We start from the raw sequence: 27,444 nt of genomic DNA, 5'->3' as shown, positions 1-27,444 counted from the left end.
AGCTAAAATATGATTAACCCCTGTAGTTTGAAGGATGGGTGTGCAGAGAGCTAAAGTAAGAGTAACCCCTGGAGAATGAAGGATGGGGGTGCAGAGAGCACAATAGTGAGCAGGGGGCGCAGAAAGAGAAAGTGAGAGTACCCCCTGGAGTATTGAGAATGGGGATGCAGAGAGCACGACAGTTCGCGTAACCGCTGAAGTATGGATGATGGGGGTGCACAGAGCACGACAGTTCGCGTAACCCCTAAAGTATGGATGATGGGGGTGCGGAGAGCACGACAGTTCGCGTAACCGCTGAAGTATGGATGATGGGGGTGCAGAGGGCACGACAGTTCGCGTGACCCCTGAAGTATGGATGATGGGGTGCAGAGAGCACGATAGTGCGTGTAACCTCTGGAGTATCGAGAATGGGGGTGTAGAGAGCACGACAGTGAGCGTAACACCTGGAGTATGGAGGATGGTGGTGCAGAGAGCGTAAGCGACCGTAACCCCTGGAGGATGGAGATTGGGGGTGTAGAGAGCGAAAGAGAGCGTAACGCCTGGAGTATGAAGGATGGGGGTGCAGAGAGAGCAAGTAAGGGTAACCCCTGGAGTATTGAGAATGGGGGTGCAGAGAGCACGATAGTTCGCGTAACCCCTGAAGTACGGATGATGGGGGTGCAGAGAGCGCGACAGTTCGCGTGACCCCTGGAGTATTGAGGATGAAGTTGCAGAGAGCGAAAGTAAGCGTAACCCCTGGAGTATGGAGGATAGTGGTGCAGAGAGCGAAAGTGAGCGTAGCCCCTGGAGGATGGAGATTGGGGGTGCAGAGAGCGAAAGTGGGCGTAACCCCTGGAATATTGAGGATGGGGGGGCAGAGAGCGAAAGTGAGCGTATCCCCTGGAAAATTGAGGATGGGGGTGCAGAAAGAGAAAGTGAGAGTACCCCCTGGAGTATTGAGGATGAAGTTGCAGAGAGCGAAAGTAAGCGTAACGCCTGGAGTATGAAGGATGGGGATGCAGAGAGCACGACGGTGAGCGTAACCCCTGGAGTAAGGAGGATGGTGGTGCAGAGAGCAAAAGTGAGAGTCACCCCTGGAGGATGGAGGATGGGGTGTAGAGAGCGAAAGTGAGCCTAACCCCTGGAGTATGGAGGATAGTGGTGCAGAGAGCGAAAGTGAGGGTAACCCCTGGAGGATGGAGGTGCAGAGAGCGAAAGTGAGGGTAACCCCTGGAGGATGGAGGAGCAGAGAGCGAAAGTGAGTGTAACCCCTGGAGGATGAGGATGGGGGTGCAGAGAGCCAAAGTAAGATTAACCCCTGGAGTATGAAGGATGGGGATGCAGAGAGCTAAAATAAGATTACCCCCTGGAGTATGGAGGATGGTGGTGCATAGAGCGAAAGTGAGCGTAACCGCTGGAATATTGAGGATGGGGGAGCAGAGAGCGAAAGTGAGTGTAACCCCTGGAGGTTGGAGGATGGGGGTGTAGAGAGCGAAAGAGAGCGTAACCCCTGGAATATTGAGGATGGTGGTGCAGAGAGGGAAAACATGATTAACCCCTGGAGTATGAAGGATGGGGATGCAGAGAGCTAAAATAAGATTAACCCCTGGAGTATGAAGGATAGGGGTGCAGAGAGCTAAAGTGAGCGTAACCCCTGGAGTAAGGAGGATGGTGGTGCAGAGAGCGTAAGCGACCGTAACCCCTGGAGGATGGAGGGGCAGAGAGCGAAAGTGAGCGTAATCCCTGGAATATTGAGGATGGCGGTGCAGAGAGCGAAAGTGAGGGTAACCCCTGGAGGATGGAGGATTTGGGTGTAGAGAGCGAAAGTGAGCTTAACGCCTGGAGTAAGAAGGATGGGGGTGCAGAGAGAGCAAGTAAGGGTAACCCCTGGAGTATTGAGAATGGGGATGCAGAGAGCACGACGGTGAGCGTAACCCCTGGAGTAAGGAGGATGGTGGTGCAGAGAGCAAAAGTGAGAGTAACCCCTGGGGGATGGAGGATGGGGGTGTAGAGAGCGAAAGAGAGCGTAACCCCTGGAGGATGGAGATTGGGGGTCTAGAGAGCGAAAGTGAGCGTAACGCCTGGAGTATGAAGGATGGGGGTGCAGAGAGAGCAAGTAAGGGTAACCCCTGGAGTATTGAGAATGGGGGTGCAGAGAGCACGACGGTGAGCGTAACCCCTGGAGTATGGATGATGGGGCTGCAGAGAGCACGACAGTTCGCGTTACCCCTGAAGTATGGATGATGGGAGTGCAGAGGGCACGACAGTTCGCGTGACCCCTGAAGTATGGATGATGGGGTTGCAGAGAGCACGACAGTTCGCGTTACCCCTGAAGTATGGATGATGGGAGTGCAGAGGGCACGACAGTTCGCGTAACCCCTGCAGTATGGATGATGGGGGTGCAGACAGCACAACAGTTCGCGTAACCCCTGGAGCATTGAGGATGGGGGTGCAGAGAGCCAAAGTAAGATTAACCCCTGGAGTATGGAGGATGGAGGTGCAGAGAGCGAAAGGGAGCGTAACCCCTGGAGTATTGAAGATGGGGGTGCAGAGAGCTAAAGTGAGATTAACCCCTGGAGAATGAAGGATGGGCGTGCAGAGAGCTAAAATAAAATTACCCCCTGGAGTATGAAGGATAGGGGTGCAGAGAGCTAAAGTGAGCGTAACCCCTGGAGTAAGGAGGATGGTGGTGCAGAGAGCTAAAGTAAGCGTAACCCCTGGAGTATTGAGGTTGAGGGTGCAGAGAGCGAAAGTAAGATTAACCCCTGGAGTATGCTAAAATAAGATTAACCCCTGGAGTATGGAGGATAGTGGTGCAGAGAGCGAAAGTGCGCGTAACCCCTGGAGGATGGAGGTGCAGAGAGCGAAAGGGAGCGTAACCCCTGGAGTATTGAAGATGGGGGTGCAGAGAGCACGCCGGTGAGCGTAACCCGTGGAGTATGGAGGATGGTGGTGCAGAGAGCGAAAGTGAGAGGAACCCCTGGAGGGTGGTGGATGGGGGTGTAGAGAGCGAAAGTGAGCCTAACCCCTGGAGTATGGAGGATAGTGGTGCAGAGAGCGAAAGTGAGCGTACCCCCTGGAGTATGGAGGATGGAGGTGCAGAGAGCGAAAGGGAGCGTAACCCCTGGAGTATTGGAGTATTGAGGATGGGGGTGCGGAGAGCGTAAGCGAGCGTAACCCCTGGAGGATGGAGGTGCAGAGAGCGAAAGTGAGCGTAACCCCTGGAGGATGGAGGTGCAGAGAGCGAAAGTGAGCGTAACCCCTGGAAAATTGAGGATGGGGGTGCAGAGAGCGTAATTGAGCGTAACCCCTTGAGAATGGAGGATGGGGGTGCAGAAAGAGAAAGTGAGAGTAACCCCTGGAGTATTGAGGATGGGGTTGCAGAGAGTGCAAGTAAGGGTAACCCCTGGAGTATTGAGAATGGGGTTGCAGAGAGCACGACAGTTCGCGTAACCCCTGAAGTATGGATGATGGGGGTGCAGAGAGCACGACAGTTCACGTTACCCCTTAAGTATGGATGATGGGGGTGCAGAGAGCACGACAGTTCGCGTAACCCCTGAAGTATGGAGGATGGGGGTGCAGAGAGCTAAAGTGAGATTAACCCCTGGAGAATGGATGATGGGGGTGCAGAGAGCACGACAGTTCACGTTACCCCTAAAGTATGGATGATGGGGGTGCAGAGAGCACGACAGTTCGCGTAACCCCTGGAGAATTGAGGATGGGGGTGCAGAGAGCTAAAGTGAGCGTAACCCCTGGAGTATTGAGGATGGGAGTGCAGAGAGCTAAAGTAAGATTAACCCCTGGAGTATGGAGGATGGGGGTGCAGAGAGCACGACAGTTCGCGTAACCCCTGGAGTATTGAGGATGGGGGTGCAGAGAGCACAACAGTGCGTGTAACCCCTGGAGTATGAAGGATGGGGTTGCAGAGAGCATGACAGTTGGCGTAACCTCTGGGATATCGAGGATGGGGGTGCAGAGAGCATGACTGGGCGTAACCCCTAAAGTATTGATGATGGGGGTGCAGAGAGCAAGACAGTGGGCGTAACCCCTGGAGTATGGATGAAGGGGGTGCAGAGAGCGCAAGTGAGAGTAACCCCTGGAGTATTGAGGATGGGGGTGCAGAGAGCACAATAGTGAGCATAACCTCTGGAGTATTGAGGATGGGGGTGCAGAGAGCACGACAGTGAGCGTAACACCTGGAGTATCGAGGATGGGGGTGTAGAGAGCATGACAGTGAGCGTAACCCCTGGAGTATCGAGGATGGGGTGCAGAGAGCACGACAGTGAGCGTAACCTCTGGAGTATTGAGGATGGGGTGCAGAGAGCACGATAGTGCGTGTAACCTCTGGAGTATCGAGAATGGGGGTGTAGAGAGCACGACAGTGAGCGTAACCCCTTGAGTATCGAGAATGGGGGTGCAGAAAGCATGACAGTGCGCGTAACCTCTGGAGTATCGAGAATGGGGGTGTAGAGAGCATGACAGTGTGCGTAACCTCTGGAGTATCGAGGATGCCAATGCCTTTTTAATTAGTTTGCTTGTTAAGTATACCGTTCTGCTCAAGTTGCTTGGTTAAGGGTCTCCGTCTAAATCGAAAAGGCGAATCTGTCTCGCCAAGGGAAGAAAGTGTATTCACTTCTACCTCGGCCAATGACAGTCAGTACCTGAAAAGATACCTCAACTTCCCCTATATTTATTGGCAACCTATCTGTTGTCTTGTATTTAATCTCCCTTCGTGTAGCACTAACCACATGTAAATGATGCCTGTCTATAGTTTAGTACTACATCATGATTATGTGGGTAAAACACCATGAACAAGTACTAGTATCTCTGATATGGTAGCATGGTTACACGGATCTGATGCCGACTTTATGATAGTAGTGCTATCTCACTGTAATATCATGCTGAAGTCACCCAGTCATCCGCCAGGTCACATTATACTGATAACTGATAAACCAGTTGTTGCCATTCCCTTACTGCTGAATGTTAAGCAGAGAAATAACAACTACCATTTTTAATGGGTTTGGTATATCCCAGCCTGGGGACAGAACCCATTGCCTACTCACCTGGGCGAACACTCAACATTAAAGCCAAAAGCGAGGTGTTACCATGCAAGGCACTAGGAAATAAAAGGTAGTCAAAAGTAGAAAGAAATATAAAGATCCCAAATATAGCAATGCTTTCATGTCCCCAAGTAGAGGGCACAAAAGCAAATCCCCACTTATGCAGGGGATTCCCACATTAGTCGCCTCTTAAGATATATACAGTGGGTTGAACAGCATGTGTATTCTTTTCTCGAATCCCGACCTGTCCTGTAGGGGAGTGAAGGTTGGGAGGTTGGGAGGGGGTAATGCTCACTTCCCCCGTAATCTTTATAATGAGTACAGCTTTAACTGTATTTAACTTTACCATTTCAATTCGTCGAAGCTGCTATTAACGTTTAGTCTTGCACTCCCTTTAACTGCCTGTGTACATATTACGCATCCACATTAATATTGTATATGTGAAACGCTTAAAAAAGGATCGTGATCCGTTTGTGAAGTACATGATTTATAAGACAACTTCTGTTTATCCATGGTGTGATGACTGTGAATAGCGCACTTGCCTTTCACCAAGGAGGCCGAGGTTCGATTCCTCGATCGGACGTGAAAAGGTTGGGGTCACCTGCCCGACCATGTGGGTTTTCTCCGAGTAATTATAATGTATGGGTTATTTTATTGAAAGGGCAAAAGTAGTGATCAAATTATTTTATAACAGTAACAGGTACTGTACATATATCGTTTGTCAATGATAGGTGTATTGATAGACGAGGCTTTAATATCTATGCCCTTCTGGGGTCTGATGTCATAGGCCGGCCATACAACATAATCTTACGTCGTCCTGGCAGTCACAGGCTCCAACACCATTGCTGCCATTCCTTACATCTTTATTTCCATGTACAGCTTACACAGGTTAATCCAAATGTTGATAATCTTTAACTCTTTCCTTTCCGACTCTCAAGGTCTCTACCCTTAATTCTCTTGGTTGGTTGGTTGATGGGTTTATAGTCTATACTTCACTGACGAAGTCTGTGTTCGGTCGACTTCGCTTTTAACACAAACATAGAACTTAAATGCATTATTGAATTATTTAGTATTTGAACACTTCAAATGACAGTCTTACATATACAGAATAATTTAAACTACTTGCTTGATTTGAATAATCAAAACAGTTCCATAAACTACACATAATGCTTAGTGTAATTATTTCTCTATTCTTGTATAAAAGAATGAAGCTACATAGAAATAGTATGTTAAATTTGTTTAAAAAAAAAATCAAATCTACACTATATCGGCTGAGGTTCAGCTGATCATTTTAATGGTCCCAGTGGGGGTATCCCACTACTGACCATTTGCCCTTCAGCCAGAGGGAGCTGATCACACAGCATGACCCCCTATACAGCTCAGCTAGTACTGATTAGCCTACACTTGTGCAGCTAAAACTAATTATTACTTATCAGATTAATTGAGATAATATGTCACACTATTTCTCTGTCAGTCATATATCTATGAATGTAGCATATGAAATATAGATTAAACCTTGTTAAAATAAAAATACTTTAAGTTGACTATACCCATTATCCAAAAAAATAAATCAAGATGCCTTAGGAGTTTTTTTTATCAAAATGAGATAATCTTCCTACCTGGATCATCAACAAATTAAGGCATGTGCCCCATGGTAATTAGTGGACTTTCAACTCCACAGTGCACGGATTTACATGAGTACCTGGACCGAAATAGCTCCTATTGTTGGTGTTCACGCGAGTTCAATGTTGATAAACTTTTGAAGTATTTTTATTGATTGCGTGACCTACGAAAGAGATAATTAATATATCTGAAAAATTCAATCATGAATTAAAATCAACACATATATATTGATCTGGATTGTTCTGTACACGTCACAAGTTGAATTTAATGTTATACATCCTGTTCACCATTAAATCTATGTTGAGTGTATGTTAGTACATGTTAAACTTGCTTTTTGAAGGTGCATATGGTCACCGGTGCAACTAGCAAAAATGCAAACGGTCGATATGTTAACCCGCCTTGAACATTAGATGTTTTCGTCTGCTAACCGAACTGTAGTGTAGGCCTAGTGGATTGGACGTTCAAACAAATTAGATAGGTACTACATAGTTCTCTTGAATAAGCATACCACACCAAGTAAAATGTTGATGATCTGAGACATGTTCAAGCTTGCCACGTATCCGTAATGACGAGGCCTAATTTTAAAGACAAAAGACTGAACTGCATATTAATTAAGTGATGTCCATGATGAACAAATCTTTGTGTATATAAGAAAAATCGACCTTGAGTTGAATGTACAATTATATGACTTTTGTCTGTTTCACGAAGCCAGCATTTAGGATTCCTGTGACATTTTCCTCAAATTTGTTTACACACACCTTATGGCCTCCAGTCCATATTGAACTCACCTGCCTTATCCGCGATGTGACGTCAGCACATATGTCACGTGAATGGACGCGGGAACGAGGCACATGTATAGCCGCCGCCATTGTTGTGGGAAAGGAAGCATTTTTTCGGGGAATTTCGTTGGAATTTACGTGTACAACAGGACTGGATATAGTGGAGTGAAAAATATTGTGAAACCTCAAACTTTTAAGACTTAAATAGACTTATTGTTTCATTGTGAGAGACATCTAGGAGGACAGAATTAGTGTGATGTCGGCTAGCATTGATCAGGTGGGGAAAGCCACGAAAGCCATGCGCCATTTCCTACGTATTCAAGATGGTCGCATGCAAATTGTTTGTCCGATTTCCTTGTATTATTTATTCTGTGTTATGTTGATTGCTGTAATCTAAATGTTATCCGTTTTGTTTATTTTCATGTACAATGCTGACTAACAGAGGACAAAAGGACAGCCAAACCAAGGTAAATAACTTGGTGAACGCGAATGACCCAGTGTAGCAAGTGCCTCGTGTACTGAATCATTGATCAACAGGTCTTGGCCCGAGCCCATTCAGCAACTTTGCACACTTAATGCACACGTGTCAAATATTTTCATGCTTATCTTTCCTGGCAACGTTTGGTCCAAGTGGAAAGTGTAAACACCCTCCCATATGTTGTGTATTGCGTTTTGGTTTCCTTCAAAATCTTGCTTGTGTATTCCAGGAAAGGGGTGTTACTATGACTCATTAGATCTTTTGGGATGAATTCAAATTGAATATTAAAGAGAGTATTTATATTAGGTCAGGATATGGTTTTTCAAAATGTTGATCTTTTTCAATTCTTCAAAATTGCATGATTCAGAAAAAATGGTTTTACTTTCGTTGTGTTTGCCAGTACAAGTGAGCAAATAAATGAACTCACTACGCATAACATGTATAATTGGAAAAAAACTACGGGACCCAAAAACCGTGATTGTACAGCATGTGGGGTTATCAAGGTTTCCTCCCATATCAGATCCAGTACACTCTGCTGGTTGAGCTATATAGCTGTGAAGACCTAGCTACTGTATATAATAGGTCTTTTCAGCTTCATGTGATTTTATTTTTTAAGGAAAACGTACAAAGTCGCTTTTAAAAGAAGATTTTATCACAAGGTTGATAACAAAAGACATTAGATATAAATGTTCTTTTTGAAAAATGATGTAAAAAAAATGGAAATTTCACAATTATGAAAAATGAAAATAAACATCTAACTGATTGTTTTACACGACTTTGCTTTAACTTAAACAAACAAAATTGAAATCTGAGAAAATATAGCTCAATACAGCTATAATTTATAGGTGAATATAGCTATATACAGGTCTTAATAGCTATATAGCTCAATCAACAGAGTGTACTGGACCTGCATATTTTAAAGACCCCCTGTGCATTTAAACTAAAGCTTCCATCTGGGCTACTCCCATAACATGAGAGGCCGCTGGTCGGCCTTTTGATTTTGCCAACTGCGACCTCTCATTTCCGAAGCACTAATTCTTTGATGCAGTTTCCGCCCGTAATCCGGGCGGAACAAAATCGGCTTGAAAAACTCACTAAGTGGTTAACAGTTCATGACAACGATGTCTATGTATGTCACAGACACAAATATATAGTATATCACGGAATAGAACACTCAAAATACATGTCCATGTCATTGTAGCACATCTCTGACCTACATTTAAAACATGGCTTCTGGATTAATACAAAATAGCAGGGGGAATTTCAAACGGAACGAATTGATAGGAGTTTGTTTGTATTCCGCTTGTGAAACATTACGTGTAATCCATTTTTGTATTAACCGGAAAAATCATGGCAAATGCTGTCTGCTTCGCTTCGAATGAGGAAAAACTCATTGTCATTGTCTTTGACACGAAATTTTTCTCATATAATCATGGATTTATGGAAAGGAATATTTATTGGACCCTTTTGACCATTTAAATTTATGTAAACAAGATATACTCTTTCTTAATCCGAACTTTGAAAATGTGATCGTCAGCATCGGGAAAATCAGCTATGGGCAGTTAGAGGTAAAGCGGCGCCTGTCAAAAGTTTTTCGCCGTGTAAAACCTCTAACATTGTTGGAGTACCATCTGGGCCAACAAGAGTGATTGGTTAAGAATAACTTTTTTAAATACTGATTTAGAATAACTTTTTTAAATACTATAAGTTGGAATAACTTATTCATATTTTCTGTAAAATTGATACAGTTTATAATTTTTTATTTAACAGCTTTTGTTAAACCTGTAATGCCAATAAGTAAGTTAATTGGTCAGTCATTTATGAAAAGAGACCAGGACATTTTAAGGATTCATTTTATATATTTATTGTAGTGGCGAATGGAGCTGTTAAAGAAACCGTGAAGGAAGAAGAGTTTGACCCATACCTCCAGCAGCCAGCTGCCCATCAGGTAATTAGTAAACAGTGAAAACTCTATTCGTTTACTGGTATCGAGTTGATCATGAGGTATCCCCAGTCCCTCTGCAGAACCGTGGAGGGGGTATTCCCCGTCTTCTGTTAAGGGGACATTCAGGAAACCAAGAATAGACCTGCTGTATCACACTGCATGATAAAAGCTGACTAATCTAAGGTCCCTTGCTGATTTTTTTGGGGGGTGGGGGCTTCAACAGAACATAAGAGACCAAAATTGATCTTCTACCCCCATTGCAATATTTCGGATTTTTTAAAACTTTTGTTTTGAAAATTGAAATTTCAGTTGGAAAACATCATAAATTTTTATTTACTTCTAACAGAGATATCTATAAACGTCTGCTTCTAGGCTCGTTGAAGGAGCAAAATGAAATTCGTCATCCTTGTCATTTTGAATGGACAAAGTCCAACAAACAGGACCTTCGTTCCGATGTCTGCAAGATATTCTTGTCTGCGTTCTTTCCTATCTACTTCCTCTTTTCAGCAGTCTCCCTAAGCACCTGTCCTCATAAATATAATGCCATTGTAAATAAAATGAAAATCAAATACCAAAAATTATGAGACTAATATTCTCGAGGTGCGAATACAGTATTGTGGCTAATGCTGTGCATAAAGTTGCATAAACCATGACAATAGATTCAGGATCTACTGACTGTAACGTCAATGGGTGGATTGTTGGAGGATGTAGATATGTCCTTGTGCAAGATGCTTATCCTTGTAACAAACTCCACATTCTTAATTTGTATAATATTGGGGATGTTAACAATAATTACTATATTGCTGTACCTTTTATTAAAATTTTGTTGACTGTAAAATGTCTCTGTTGTCCAATATATTAGATCCTACTCGGATTCCAAATAGAATAAAGAAATAATGAGGTTGATGACTCGTATGGATATCTGATGATTTTAATGAAATATTCCTTCATGATCTTCAAATTTATATTCATAAATGGTTCTGTTTTGCAGGCTGGATACAGTGCCGGACCAATGTCGAGCCCTGGAGTTTCCGATACTTTCATGCCAAGTTATTATAATCCTTCTATGTCTTTCCCTTATTTGGGACAAGGACTAAGTGAGGGCGGAGCATGGTCTAATGGAGGTGATGCCACAATGTTCTCAATTGGAAGTTACGATTACAATGGAATGTTCAGTAGTGCAGGATTTGGTTACCCTCAATTCGGATGGACTGATTATTCGGGAAGTGACTATTGGGGTAACGCTGCAGGACAGGCTAGGAAGGACGCTAGGGGCTACCCTGATGATTACTACCGGACTGAAAACATGATTCCTGCAGATCCCTACACAATGAACGGTGGTGAGTTTGAACGTGATCCTAACATGGCGGGAGTGGAACAGGGACTCAAAGGCATGAATATCAGTGATAAACAAGTGGATGCTCACGGTGTGACTGTTAATGACCAAGGTCATATACAAGGGGACATGAGTGGAGTACCAGTTTCTGCAGGACCCGTTCAGCATGTGCCTGTGACGTCTCAAGCTCCCAAAAAGGCATCATGGGCTGCCATCGCCAGTCAGCCTGCTCGTCCCCAGCCCCAACTGAAACATCGGACTATTCCCAGGGCCCCTATGAATCCCAACAACAAGCAAAACATGGACATTGGGACATGGGACACTCGCAACAATGGAGGAAACAAGCAAGGCAATGGACAGGGACGAACATGGAACGTGCCACGAAGGTCTGGCATGAACTCGTATAATTCTAGTTCCAATTCAGGCCACTCTAATCAATCGTCAAGCGCTGGAAGTTCTGGACTAGCTACAATTCCGAACCCTCAACAAGGGGCTACTGCTCACCCTGTGTTGGAAAAATTGCGTTCTGCCAACCAATACAACCCTAAGGAGTTCAATATGAACCCTCGTGGAGCCAGGTTCTTTGTCATCAAGAGCTACTCTGAGGACGATATTCACCGCTCTATCAAGTATAGCATTTGGTGTAGTACGGAGCATGGAAATAAGAGACTGGATAGTGCATACAAGGAACGTGAGAGCAAGGGACCCATCTACCTTTTTTATAGTGTCAATGGCAGTGGACACTTCTGTGGCATGGCCCAGATGATGTCGACACTGGACTACAATCGCAGTCCGGGGGTTTGGGCCCAGGACAAGTGGAAAGGTCAGTTAGATGTCAAATGGATATATGTGAAGGACGTTCCCAACAGCCAACTTAGGCACATTCGTCTAGAGAACAATGAAAACAAGCCTGTCACGAACTCTCGTGATACACAGGAAGTGCCCCCAGAGAAAGGGAAGCAGGTGCTGAAGCTCCTTCACTCCTACCGTCACACAACTTCCATCTTTGATGACTTTGGTCACTACGAGAAACGCCAAGAGGAAGAGGTGAATTGAGATTCCTGTCTTTCAGTTCAAATAAATGTATTGGTATAATGAGGAACACAGGAGAAAATGGAGGTTCAATGTTGGTTGAAAATCATAAATGATAACACCCAGATATTAGTTGTACGATATGAAGTAAAATCAGAGCATACAAGTGCTGTTTAATAAGTGGGTCAATGAATGTAGATAAGAATGCAGGATAACTTCCCCATACATGAGGGGTTCTCTGCAATTTATGTTTGTGTCAATTAACACATGAATTTATTTATTTTTGTTCTCCGATTTACATAATAACCTATGTACAGTTCACATTAATAGCTATATATATAGATAGCTATTGCACATACCCTGATACTGGTTACGGTTTTATGAACATTCCTGATAAACTTCTTGAGAAAAATATTGCTGAATTTTACGATAACTTCTGATCTTAAATTTTAATGCTTTCTCAAGGAAAAAGATGAATAAAGGATTTTCCTTAGTTAAGGAGCATTCGTGAAACTGGTCACCAATCTATATAGACAACAGATACTATTCAGTGAGGTTTCTTGGGGCCAATTAGAGCTGTCCCTGATATAACTGTCCCTTTCAAAGAGGTCCTGTCTCCTATTTACTATCTCTTCCTGGCACTGTCTCCCGCTGTCTCCTTAAACACCTGCTTTCAAATGACCCATGGTTCTCCCCAGGCCATTTAGCTGATAGGGCTCCGTATCAGCTTCAGTTTGAAATCCTCCCTTCCGTATTTACTATCAGCTTAATTGACCTGTATCACCTTAGACTATGAACCGTATCACCTTGTTATTTGTACTGAATGGGGTCTTTTTAAACAAGAAATTGACATTGATTAAATCACAAGGCTGACCCAAGTCCAGCAATAACCCCGGCCCACTGGTCAGTTGCAAGATAGGTGTAATATGACCACAGGGGGCCTGTAATTAGTGGGAAGGGGGACCAGACAACAAGCCCACAGGTGTCCAGTGTGCTCACTGGAGCCTAAGCAATATCACCAGATCCTTTAAACGTGGTCAATAGGTGCTTAATTGAAGTAACTACTGTAGGATAAACAAAACAAATACTTAATACAGCTATTATAAATTAATTTACTCATATATGATTGCATTTGGTTAAGCTGAAATAGCATGTGATGGTCGCCATCTTGGAATGTGTAGAGTACAGACCGGAAAGCGGAATGAAAATCCGGATTTGTTGTTATGGAAGAAGGGCCCAAATAAAAAAGGTTGTTTTTAATCTCTGATCAAATTCACTGACAGCAGTATTTAAAACAGTTTTAGAGGAAATAAATACACTGTACATTTCATTTAAACATTTTCTCTTACCATAATAGGAACTGTGATATATATTTTTTCTTTTTTCATTTAAGTGTTTCCCCCCTATGTAACATAAACAGCTTTGAAATATTTCTTTGAAGTATATTAAATGGAGATAAAACTAAGGGATACAAATATAAAGATAAGAAACAAATCTCTTATCTATTATTCAATGTACAAAACTTATACACCATTCTATAAATTGCATTTTTATTAGAATAGTCATACAAAAAGAACTATTAATTCTTTGGCTTTAAAGTTCATCAAAAGTTGGTAAATAAAAGTACCTATCTAAACATATAATATTAACACCCCCACCCCCCAAATTAAATAAGATATTATTGAGCATGTCCGTCTTGAACCTACGTTAAAATGAAACATCAGCTTAAAAAAATCTGGGGAGAACCCTGTGACCCTGGCTGTTGCAAAGATGTCAAACCCAAGCAAAGAATCCTCCCATAGAGAAAATTTTCTTTGTTTTCCCAAACAGATCAAGTTTCTGTAATTGAACAAATGAAGAAGAAAAAACTTTGTAAGCTACAAATGTATTCTGTAACTTGAGAGAAGGCTGAAAGGCATTTTTTACCAGCTAATTTTTAGACATTTTAGAAAAAGTGATTTTAACATTCCAAAATAAAGAGTGAACCAGTGATTGTGACCTACAGCAGGACAATTCTTCCTTTGATGAAGGGGCTGGTTTATTTTTTTTCATTTTGGGAAGAAAATGTACCAATTAGGAAGGAAATTTTGAGGAGTAAAGTTCAAATATAGAGAATTTGGCATAAATATGAAAGTTTCATTTTAAAGAATAATATTCCCAGATAAAGCCATATGTGCACAGCGTGTATCTATGCATATATTGTTAAGTGCTTGAGTGATAAAGTTGTGTTTGGTAGTATTTGGTACAGACTCAACTGAACACTGCCATCCATTTGGTTCAGTCTGTTCCCAAAAACCCTTTTTGACTCCAAAACAGTTGGTTGTACTCCCAGTTTTCAAGAGTTGCCTTGTAAGAAAATATGAATGTAGGGGTACAAATCTTTAAAATGTATCAAATATACCATCAAATCTAAAATTCAGTAGGAACACTGGTTCTACTCAATATTTCTCGAGCAAACGGTCAACAATGGTAGCTACATCAGTTGTATTTTAATAACATCTTTAATTTCATGATCATTGTTTCATGACAAACGCTTGAAACCCTTGGTCAGAGATGTTAGTATACTGCTAGTCTAATACTTTGAAGTTAGTCTGCACTTAAACATGAAGAAGAGACCAAGAAAAACAGAAGGTAAAAAAAATATTTTAAAACTTAGATCTGCAGGATGTACAATTTAATAGGTATACTTTAGTAAATTAGTAAGACACGTTATGGTATACTGCTGTGGGCAGATTTTGAGAAAACTACTTATCTTATATTGTTAATGTTCAAAAAGTTAACAAATATTAGCCCTAACGCTCGCATGTTACACCGCCACATCCACCTGATGGTTATTGTATAGCTGTGCTCTGAATGAATAAGTGTAATAAAAAAAAAGACTTTGTAAAATTGAGCAGTAAATAATTAGAAGAAATTAAAATATGACCTATTTATGAAAACCCACCGTCACCTTTGTTTCAGGTACAACATTTTGTTCTATATATTATTGACTGTGACTACTTTCAAGTCCGAGAGGTCAAGTGTATACAAATATAAACTAAAAATCTGAACAACAACATTCGCCAAAGTTATGAATTTGAACTAGCTTTCAGTGCCATCAGTCTTTTGGACAACAATGATTTTATTTTTTTAAAGCATCAAGTTTTCTTTTGTTCAAATGAATTTCAAGTTTACCAATTTTCAAGGTCACAATTTACTGTCATATTACGTTATGTTTTAAAATTTTACACTACTAATATAGAATTATGACTATGATGCCCTAGACAATGATTTTTGTCATGTAGTATAGCTAGCTCTTGATCATGATGAAGGCAGGGGAAATCCTGGAATTTGAGAGCAGTGGGCCATTTTCAGCCAGTTTTAGTCAAGACCAAAATCAAGAGGGGCCATTCTATGTAAAATTTCAACAAAAAAAAATGGAACATTGAGCAGAGTGGTCAATTTCAGTTTTGAGGGGTGATCAATGGCTCGGCCCCATGATTATCCCTGTGAAGGGCCTTCAAAAAAATTTGCTAGTGTACATATATATGGTATATATCATGTATAGATCTAAGGGTGTTGATAGTTGTAGGTCTACGTTTATCAAACCAACAGTATTATATATATGGCCATTTTAAAGCTTCCCGAGCTGGAGGTGGAGAGCTACAGTAGTGTGCAAATGTTCTATGAACCTCAAACTATGACATGAGATTGAATTTTTTTCTAATGTTTGGTTTAGATCTTCTACATCACTACTGTATATTGCACTATCAGGCTGAGAGAGACACTTGTTTTGTTAGTTATTGTAGCAATATTGAAAATCTATTGTACACTATAGCTAGATTGCACAGATGCTAGATTGTCAAGTGTGTTCATTTGAATGACCTGGGGGGGGGGGGGGTTGATCAACAAGCAAACATAAAAAAAAATCCAGAACAAAACAAGGTTGGAATATAAGCCAATATGGACTTTAATTTCTGTTTTAGCCCAGCATCATCAGATATAAGCCTACTTAATCCTTCCTTAAACTCATTCACCCCTGGAGACATATCATGAGATTTTTGAATGTCTTGCCTGCATTGGCTCGAAGCCATCTTTAGCGGTCTTAGAATATTAGTAAAAAAAAATACCTCGGTGTACCATAATGGTTAAACTATATCCTATTCTTCAAAAGGTGACCTTTTAGCCTTATCTACATATATATGTTGGTTTTCTGTCACCTACTTGTACATACTGAATCAGGTCTTTATATATATATATACACCCATCGCTGTTGTATGTACTGAAGCAGACTGGCATAGTGACCTTCACCTTAAATAATGTAGGCGACTAGTGAAGACCATCCTCCATATCCAGGGGTTACACTCACTTTCGCTCTCTGCACCCCTGGACTATGTCATAGCAAAATTGAAGGCTCGGTGTAGTGCGCCATGTTGTTGATGAGACAAGAAGACTAGTTTGATCCTTTGATGTACATCAAAAGAATATCAGGTCAGGTAACCATAAAAATTGACAGGCTTGTGTCCTCCTTTGTACTCTTCAAAGGACAGGTATCAGCCTAGTGGTTGGTCATGGTATTTTACCGGAGACCAATCAAACAGCTGTCTTCTTGCCTTCAATTTTTCTATGACATATTCCACAGTAGAGAGTGAAAGTGGGCGTAACTCCTGAATATTGAGGATGAGTGAAGACATATGATATATGAACGACATTCTCAGACTGAAGTGGCATGCTTGTCTGGCAAATAAATGCAAAATAATACAAGATACACCAAGAAAACAGTGCATAAGGGACCAATTCACTAAGACAGTACACAAGGGGCCAATTCACTTAGACAGGACACAAGGGGCCAATTCACTAAGACAGGACACAAGGGGCCAATTCACTAAGACAGGACACAAGGGGCCAATTCACTAAGACAGAACACAAGGGGCCAATTCACGAAGACAGTATACAAGGGGCCAATTCACTAAGACAGGACACAAGGGGCCAATTCACTAAGACAGAACACAAGGGACCAATTCACAAAGACAGTACACAAGGGGCCAATTCACTAAGACAGTACACAAGGGGCCAATTCACTCAGACAGAACACAAGGGACCAATTCACTAAGACAGTACACAAGGGACCAATTCACTTAGACAGAACACAAGGGGCCAATTCACTAAGACAGTATACAAGGGGCCAATTCACTAAGACAGTACACTAGCTATAGGGGCCAATTCACTAAGACAGTACACAAGGGACCAATTCACTAAGACAGTACACAAGGGGCCAATTCACTAAGACAGTACACTAGCTATAGGGGCCAATTCACTTAGACAGTGCACAAGGAGCCAATTCACTAAGACAGTACACAAGGGGCCAATTCACTAAGACAGTACACAAGGGGCCAATTCATTAAGACAGTACACAAGGGACCAATTCACTTAGACAGTGCACAAGGGACCAATTCACTTAGACAGTGCACAAGGGGCCAATTCATTAAGACAGTACACAAGGGGCCAATTCACTTAGACAGTACACAAGGGACCAATTCCCTAGACAGTACACAAGGGGTCAATTCACTAAGACATGCATAAGGGGTCAATACATCAAAGACCGACGTGTACATATTAAAGGGGCCAATTCACTAAGACAAGACACAAGGGGCCAATTCACTAAGACAGTACACAAGGGACCAATTCACTAAGACAACACATAAGGGGCCATTAGATCAAAGATATACAGTAGTGCATAAGGCTCTGGGGCACAACATCAATTTCAATACCTCTTACCAAACACCCCACCATTGGCCATTGCATACACATGACTCTGTATCGGGCCACAAAATCTTAATTTCAATATACCACTGTACCAGACTTGGCGGCCATCCCAAGAGTTATTCAATACAACATCATGCAGTTGGCTTGCAGATGACAATAATATATAATATGCCCCAGCAAACAACTAGACTGTATGTCTTTTAGTTTGGCTTCCTCCAGTATTGGGGGGGGGGGGAGTGTTACAATTATTTTATCTGTAGTACTATATATTGGAGTGAGTTAATCCTCCCTACTGCCGCGTTTCAGTGATCCTTTCGAAGGACTACATACATACATAGCTAGAGGAGTTAGTAATACAGTAATTATTAACACACAGTATTCTGTGAATGTTGTGAGAAATATAGGAACCCATCCTACTTTAAATTATGTCTTAGGCCATTGGTTTAGGGAACCAATACATAAAAGGCTCCCGGCCTCCAGTAAGAACGCAGTTTTCTGTGAATGTTGTGAGAAATATAGGAACCCATCCTACATTAAATTATATGTCTTAGGCCATTGGTTTAGGGAACCAATACATAAAAGGCTCCCGGCCTCCAGTAAGAACACAGTTTTCTGTGAATGTTGTGAGAAATATAGGAACCCATCCTACATTAAAGTATATGTCTTAGGCCATTGGTTGTGTATTTACATGAGCCAATACTGCATGTGGGTAAAGACGAGGGTCAAAAAAGTATTACAGTATTTGTAGGATAGGCCAAGGGTCAAATTGTTAGGTCGATAAAGTGATAGTACGTGTGAAATCATAGTCAATGATATGTGGACTAGGCCTGGGTGTTTTTCATAGAATAGGTGAGGCCAAACAAAAAATATTTGCTACTACCCTAAACTTTTTTATGTTGTTTTCAAAGAAGCACTGTTTAAGTCGATATCACTCTACTATATAAACCATATAAAATTTGTTACCTACCTACAATGAATCTACCCTATGATTTTCGAACATGTTACAGGAAACACGTACCTGTAGATGTTTTTGTCTGGCCTAAGGTAGATGTCAATTCAATGACTGTCCTCTGTAAAATCTGATTTGCCTCCCCACTAGCTACTCCCAAGAAATTCAACCAGAATTGGAATAACTAATTAGTGTTGATAATGATGCGATTCATATTCGACTTAAATGTTGTTTTTCATGATTTGACATTCCATTTTACCATTTTGTGCTTTTAGGATCCGGCTGATGCGGAACAGGCGCCAACACAGCAACAACAACAACAGCAGCAGCAGCAGCAGCAGCAACAACAGCAGCAACAGCAACGCCCTGCACAGCAGCGACAGTAGAAGTGTCGCGGGACGACCCGCTTCTACAGGGTCAAAAGGTCACTGACCTCGCCTGCGACTGCCCCCACGGAACTTGAAGTTATATATAAAATATCAAGTGTGGAGAGGAAATTTTCAGTTTATTTAACACATGGATCTTTACTAGTGTAGTGATATGGTGTCATGATCCAGATGTAACGCACTGTGGGGAAAAAATCGTACAAAAATTCTTTCATTTTAAATTTTTTATTATAAACTGATATTCTGTTATATTAAGATTGTATTGTTTTACATCTTCGTTTAAATTCTCATATCTAGGAAATCAAATCTACAACAGGTTGCCATGAAAAAGAAGCAAAGCGTCGTGAAAACATCCTACACATATATACGTGGAATCATAGTGAATTTGTGCTGAAGTATTCAAATTATGCAGTACTAGTCGGTCGTTCTGATTTTCTTTGATTTTAACTGAAGAATCATCCTTTTTGATTTTTTAAAATTATTGTACTAGTCTTACTGATGTTCGGTATAAGGATGTAATGGACCTGCAGTGAATGGATATGTTTTCCTATAAGTTCATAAGTTGCTACACACACGAACTCTTGAATTATGGACCACAAGAATATGCACCTACGAGTGATATATTTGACCCAAGGTGGGAAGACTGTTCTTCGTACTTGATAGGTACTGAAGACGTAGCCAAGTGCATTAAACTTCATTTTCCCTGAAAGGTTTGAAGAAAGGTGTGTTTGGTAAAAAAATTAGACTTCCATTTGACAAATCTTTGTGCTAAAATGCCTGTTCGACCATGCCTCTTTGTGGATAGACAAGTTTTTTAAATAAAGGTGTGTCTTTGTTTTCTCGGACAATTTACAAGTTATAAAAGACAGAAGAGAGAAACAAATTCAAGGAAGATTATTTAAAATACGGCAAGTATTTTACAAGAGACATCGCGATACAGTGCATTTTTTCCCCAATAAAAAAACACTTGCAAGACAAATCATAAAATTGTGGGGAACAGAAAAAAAAATCCAATGGAGGTTATGGATCCTTGTGTTCAAAGGGAGACAGTTCTCTGGGCATATTCCGTTTAAAACCGAAGAAAAAACTTTTAAAGACTTGGAGTGCCATTTCCAAGAGGAAAAAGGATGCATTTATAATCAATATCTCAACATTAAGTTTTCTTATGAATTATTCCAACTGTTGTGTGGTTGTTATAAGGACGCATGGCTGTATTCCTGAAATGAAATCGTCCGATTGCCTATTAAAACTGCTAAATACTGTGCAAATGTAAGGGATTTGTTTGTCTTTCTCTTATATGTTAACATGTTTTGTCAAAAGTACAACGGAATGATCAGGCATGTGTAATTATTTAGTCTAACAAATGCTGTACATGTATACTTAACCCTTTCACCACTGTAAACCATAATTGACTCATCCAGATGAATGTATGGTAGAGTCTACTAAAGTTACCTAGGGGTGAAAGGGTTAATTACCAATCTTATAGCTTTCGAGTCGGGGGGGATTGTAAAGCAATAAATTTAATGGGATTTTAATTAACTATACACAGAAAATCAAACTTTAAAATTGGAATTTTGAGAGAGAGAATCAATATGATTGAAGATGCACCAATCAGTAAACATTCAGATACCCACAGCTGATTTCACTTCGCAACTCGCTCATGATAGCGAGAAGCGAGTGAAATCAGCATTGGGTATTAGATGACAAAGAACTTTTAAGTGATAATTCATTTTCTTCAGTTTTCTACTCTAACTGATAATAGAATGGTAATGTGAGGCTCTATTCCAGCACTGGCTCTACACTGGTACATTGGATTTCACTTACATTTGTCCGTAATAATTTGTATCATCCGAGGAAAAATGATCAACACATGTATTATAATGATGCAATCAGAATTTATTGAAATATATTGATACAAACAAGACGATAATACAAGCATTTAACTAGCACTTTTTTTTTTTCAAAAGCATAACAAAAATCTGTTATATTAAAATCTTCTTTAATTTTATGATTACATGCACATCAGCATTCACAATTTTTGTTCACATTCGTTGTATGTTAACCGTTAACATTTAGAAAAAAAGAAAAAAACAGCCTAGATTCACAAAACCTAGAGGCATGAAAGGTAGGGGCTGTGAAAACCTACACATGTACTTTGTAGCTTTTACAAATATGCCAGGATCCAAATCCAAATGATTTTAAAATTTAATTCCAAACAAAAATATATAATGTGATTACTGATGTACACTATAATAGGCAGTATAAATTTTATATGATAACATTTTAATGAGCTTTGTTAATGCCATATTTTAACAAGAGGCCCAAGGGCCTTAGCGGTCACCTGAGTTATATCATAGGTACTGGTAGCTTTATTTTATTGTTTAGATTTGATGTGGAAATCAGCATGTAAACTAAGTGAATACAATACTTGTCATGTCATCAATGGATAAGAATTTGAAAATATNTAATTCTTGTATGGAGGAGTTGTTTAGACAAAGAGACAACCTTATTTCTGACTGAACTAGAAAATGAGGTCCAGTCTTAAAGTCAAACAGACGGAATATTTCATCATTGACTAATATTCCAGGACAACCCATATCATATGCATGGTCACATATAGATTTGACAGCTGAGAAGGTCAGAAAAACATGTTTTCTCGTTATGTCGCGTTCTGCTAACACATGTACATGATATTAGTGATATTAAGTGAAATCTACTGTACAAGAATATAGGTGGTTCAGCATTTGCTTTTCCGAACACTATTTGTACTCTGACTAATTAGAAAGTGTTCTAATTTACAAGAAGTTGAATTTAATCATATATACCAATTGTATTAGCTAATAGGTCACTGGTACATTTAGCACCTGTATTTAAGCAAGATATATTGTATTATACAAAACTTCAGCTTGTGAATTGAGCTAACCTCGCTATTCTGTCACAGAAACAAATGTTGAAGAAATTAAGGACAGAGTGACCTTGAAATATTTCAATTGGTATAAATTGTTGGCATTGTATTGAGAGTAGCAGTATATGTGCATTTGGTTGAGCCTTGATGGAAGTTAAGGTATGAAAATTAGGGTTAACTAAACAATTCCCTAGAGTAGTTCTAACACAGAACATAGCATGTCTGATGATGTACCTCAATCAGAAAACATGATCATTTATGAAAATGAAATATTCAAAAAAACAATGAGACATTGGGGGGAAAATACAAATACATTGAATATGGTATTTATATGCATTATACATAGTGATTGTGGGATTGTAAATTAAGACACTTTTATATTTTCATAACTTAAGTGATAAAAATTGAAGAGATAAGTTTAATTAAAAAGAGAAAAATGTCTACAAAATAGTTTTCCCAACAAAATTCTCGATTCTACAGTACACTGTCAGGGTGACTAATTTTTAAGGCAAAGTATTAACATGTTAAATTAATACATCAAGGACATGTATGAATCGTAAGTTTGAATGAATTCTCATACACGAAACCTTCCAACTGTACACCCAATTGACAAGGGTACATACGATTGTATACCGGCCTGGAAAATATTTCTGATAAGATTTGTGTGGTATGAATGAGAGAAAAATTACTTCCCCAACCATAGCAAAGATCTTGTGTTGAATATTTAAGTAATTTTTATCAATTCATACATCATGAATGTGGGAAAATTACTTACATCACTGCATGTTACTTACTTCCGAATTACTTCAATTAAAGTAAAACGCCGAAAAACTTCAATGTTTTGGGAAATGTATATATATTTTTTTCGTTTTCACGCATTATTTAACCAAGGTAAGCACACAGCATCAATTAACTTAAGGAAGCCTGTACCACCGCCAAAAGCTGTAATTGTGCATTGGAAAAAAAAAATCCTGCAAGACTAGATCTTTCATTAAACATGAAACGAAAAACCATACATTGAGTGACTATTCAAAAAACAAAACTGATGCAACAAGTGTTCCAAGTGTTGAAATATTGAGGGGTCGGACCAGGATTCAAATTCTGAACTAGCCAACTGAGCAGCTACCAGGTAAACGGCAGAACCCTGGTCTAGGCATGCTGCAGACTCAAAATGGAATTAAGCGAAGCTAGTTACTCTATACATGTTCAAAAAATCAAAATGGAATTCTGGAGTATTTTAATTGTCCTCAGTAAGACAGATCCTTAAATATCTAGCATACACAATTTTTTCAGCAGTCCAAAAAATATTCAAGAACCAGGTGAGACAAAACCTCACTCAACTGAAATTTCAGGGGTGAGGTAATTGACCAAAATGGTATCAACATTTCCTTAGGCTGTTCCAGAACTAATTCCAGAACTAATCGTAGAGAAGGAGTTGGAGACACTTTTTCAGAGACCCAACCACCCGTAATATCGTAACACAAGTGCCTCATAACCCCTTATACAATAAATCATGGAATAGTCGTTATTTAACACCTACGATGCTGTCATTTTCAACACTTGATATCATAATTGAGGGCATTATGCATATTGTGCTGCCTTATTTCATTGTGGGACAATGGGCTAACTGATATTCTGTGAAAAAGAACATTTCTTAACACATTCAACCCTGAAATTTCAGTGAACTATTCCAACCTTTGAATTGGAAGAGTTAAAATGTGTCTCAAGGGGTGAATGAGTTATTTTACTTGAGACATTATGTGTGATTGTGAAGACTAGCATCAGACAGAAACATCAATATATATATATTGCATCGAAAATTTAAGTTCGTAGACGATAGAAATATTTCATGTGGAATGAATATTTCATTATCGAGAAAAAGATTGCATAAAAAAGATGTGATATTATAAGGCACTATTAAATTCGTTATCAGAACAGATTGCATATACAACAATTTGATATTTTATGGTGTTCTTTAACTAACTTTGTACATTAACTAACAGGTAAAAAAAAAAAAAATCACTGGACTAAATCTACTTTTTGTAATGATCAACAATTCACTGAATTTATTTTACATAATAAATTAATTAAAACATTACACTACATTGCACTTAATTTAATTGTACCTATACATGTCATGGTCATCAAAATACTCCACTAAACTTCTACATCAACTAAATGTATTGATCAACAATTTATAATACAATCAAAGACGAGATGACCAGACAACACCAAATGGGGTGTCTCCGCAAATTTAATCCAGTTTACTGAATGGTTCTGATGACGGCCACTAGGTGGGCCGAAACGTGTAAACTGGATGAATGAGCCTTTGCCAAGGCTCCCCATTTGGGATTGTCTGCTCTTCTGTTCTTTTGAATTTCTATTACTTTCATGGCCGGACTAGTGAATTCCATTTAGTTTAGTTTAAACATATTTTTATTGTCGTAAATAAGGACAATTAGGATTGAGCACAAGTTTTGCCAACTTAGTAACGCCCTCTCCTTAATACATCATGTTGTATAATACATAATGGACAGCAGTGAATTAACTTTATCCTATAGTAGAAACAGTGAGAGAAGGAAAGCAAGAAGAAGAAGGGTAAAAGATAGGTAGGATCATCCCCTAAATATATATATAATATACAAACCCATGTAAATGTTTAAAACAATATTTGGTTAACAGTAATCTGACTGGCTGGAAAAACATCAATCAACACTTTCATAAACTGTGTCCATCACATTCCATAAAGCTGTATTCTGTAGATCCACTCGTAACCGTTCCGTGTTCTCAAAGCCCTTCCTCCATACCAGCCAGATCAGATACACAATTATTCAAAATTATGTAAACATATTAACATTGATATTCATACTATATTATATTATATTTATTTCACAAAGTATAAAGGATATTAGAAACGAATAAAATAAGAGGGGGGGTGGGGGAGTGCTCAAAATGTCAAAACCTGCCAGTACCGTCGATATAGACTTGCACCATTCTTGCAATGTTTGAGTTTGCCTCATTATTTAAATCTATATCACCCTTTAGAATTAGGTCTAATGACATATCTCCTGGATACCATGCTAAATTCTGCAATAAGGAAAGGCGTCGGATGTGGTATTTAGGGCATGTGAAGAAGAAGTGATACGAGTCCTCGCACGTGTGTCCACATTCACATTGTGCTGAAAAATTAAGATTAGCCCTAAAAAGATCATAATTGAGAGTACTTGCCCTGTTTCTTAATCTACAATGAAGAATATTTAGCCTACGCGGACCAAAATTGAGAAAGCATGGATTACATTTAGTTATTACATTATTCAACTTATGTATATTTGATTTGAACGAGTTCAGAGTTTGGGAGTTACTTATGGTTGTGTCTAAATTATTCCAAAGATCAACAGTTGAAGGAAAGAAAGAGTTGCGCATAGTTTGGAGTCTATACCGTTGCTGCCGCAATTGCTGAGAATTTCTTAAATTATAATGAGTCAGATCTCCAATATTTTGAGGTAGGATATTACATAAGTATGAGGGTGCAGTGCCATGTTTTATAGTATAAAGGAGGGACAGTTTTCTGATTTCTCTTCGTTTTGACAATGGTAGCCACCCAATTTCTGCATATAACAATTCGTTTTTTGTGTACATTGGTAATCCTGTGACAATACGGGCCGCATCTAGTTGTAGTTTTTCAAGATTATTTGAATTGATAGCACCACAGTTATCCCATACCTCACAGCCATACTCTAATATTGGTCTAATATATGTTAAATACAATTTCTCTAAGTTATCCCTATTAAGTATAAATTTCAATTTGCGAAGTGTTGCTGTGTATTTTGATACTTTCTTGATAATTTCATCTATATGTTTGGACCACTTGGCATCACTACTTAGTAATACACCTAGGTGCTTATGTTGATCGGTTATTTCAATAGGGATGTTATTGAACGTAAACAGAGGTTGATAGGGTAGATTTGAAAAGGATACTAACATAATTTCCGTCTTCTTAGGATTGAACGACATTAGCCAATCTTTTGACCATTTTTCTAGAGTTTGTAAGTCGTTGTTTACCACATGTACAATATCATCTAGAGTTTGTGAATTTAGGAATCCATCATCCGGAGTACGCATAACTTCACTGAACATCCACTAGGGGACGGTGGATCTCATTACCCTTTAATTTGATACACTGTACTAAATTTACAATGTATATTGTAAATACACTAAAATGGTATGATCAGCAATACACTGCACTTCAATAAATATGTAATTGTAAATTAAATAGAATGTAAGGATCAACAATACATTGTACTTAATTTAGAAACACTATTCTAAATATACATTGTTCACTGTATAAAATGTCATGTCAATGACAATAAACTGTGGGGAAAAAATGAAAATTTCAAATTATATATATGAGTGCACTAATAAAATTACATTACAGTAGATTTCTCTTAATATCACTTCCCATTTGTCCGAGGAAAACATGATATTAACAGAAACATGACATAAACAGAATACATATTTTCTGATGTTTTTCAGCCCTCAAAACTGGAAGTGAACTTAGTCAAATGCCTAAGTGATGTGGCTCTACGAAGAAGATTGATATTTTGTAACAAACCCTGTTCTTTACCCTAGTTGAAATATAGATATAAGTAAATAAGTATAGAAATAAATATATTATTTGTATTTCATTTCAGTATGCAGTTACATTTCATATAGTTATTAGCAAAATGACGATCAGTACGATTGTAATTATGATTGTTTACTGCAGTAGTGATGTAGGCATACAAGTGTTTGGATGGTATTCTGCATCAAATCCAATTGTAAACATGAGAATTGGTAAATATTTACCTATATCTTGATATATATAATGTTCTTTCGCTAGTAACATCTTTTTATAGGTTAATTTTCTTAGATATTTGCTGCAAGTGTGTAATCGAAGATAGTACACATGTTATAATTAGTTGAAAGAATACATCACACTTGGCATTAGAAAAGTTTACAGATGTTAGACTGTCCTAGCTCCCCCAACCACAGGTGAATATCATGTTAACAAGTATGTAAGTCAACCTATTGTTTAACAGTCAGCCAGGTGTAACCTATTGTTTGACAGCCAGCCAGGTGTAAAAAATACCCTGTTAGGCCAAGGCATTGTTTACATAATGCGTCCAGGGTGTGGCAGAAGGTCCCCAGGGCATTTATCATGAATCAATACCACCATTTACCTGTATTT

The 27,444-nt window shown here is 39.5% G+C and overlaps 1 protein-coding gene across 1 annotated transcript; it reads left to right on the top strand.

The window, feature by feature from the left end:
• The first annotated feature begins 7,493 nt into the window (after positions 1-7,493).
• On the top strand, positions 7,494-20,585 carry LOC110451661 (YTH domain-containing family protein 2-like). Its single transcript, XM_021499801.1, has 5 exons — positions 7,494-7,718; positions 7,884-7,908; positions 9,791-9,867; positions 10,856-12,247; positions 19,202-20,585. The coding sequence occupies exons 1-5, from the start codon at positions 7,698-7,700 to the stop codon at positions 19,310-19,312; spliced, it is 1,626 nt and encodes a 541-aa protein (XP_021355476.1). The 5' UTR covers positions 7,494-7,697; the 3' UTR covers positions 19,313-20,585.
• The last annotated feature ends 6,859 nt before the right edge of the window (positions 20,586-27,444 follow it).

This window comes from Mizuhopecten yessoensis, unplaced genomic scaffold, assembly GCF_002113885.1.
Source record: "Mizuhopecten yessoensis strain PY_sf001 unplaced genomic scaffold, ASM211388v2 scaffold6163, whole genome shotgun sequence".
Lineage (NCBI taxonomy): Eukaryota > Metazoa > Mollusca > Bivalvia > Pectinida > Pectinidae > Mizuhopecten > Mizuhopecten yessoensis.
Note: the sequence above shows the minus strand (reverse complement) of the source record. Positions and strands in the feature narration are given on the sequence as shown.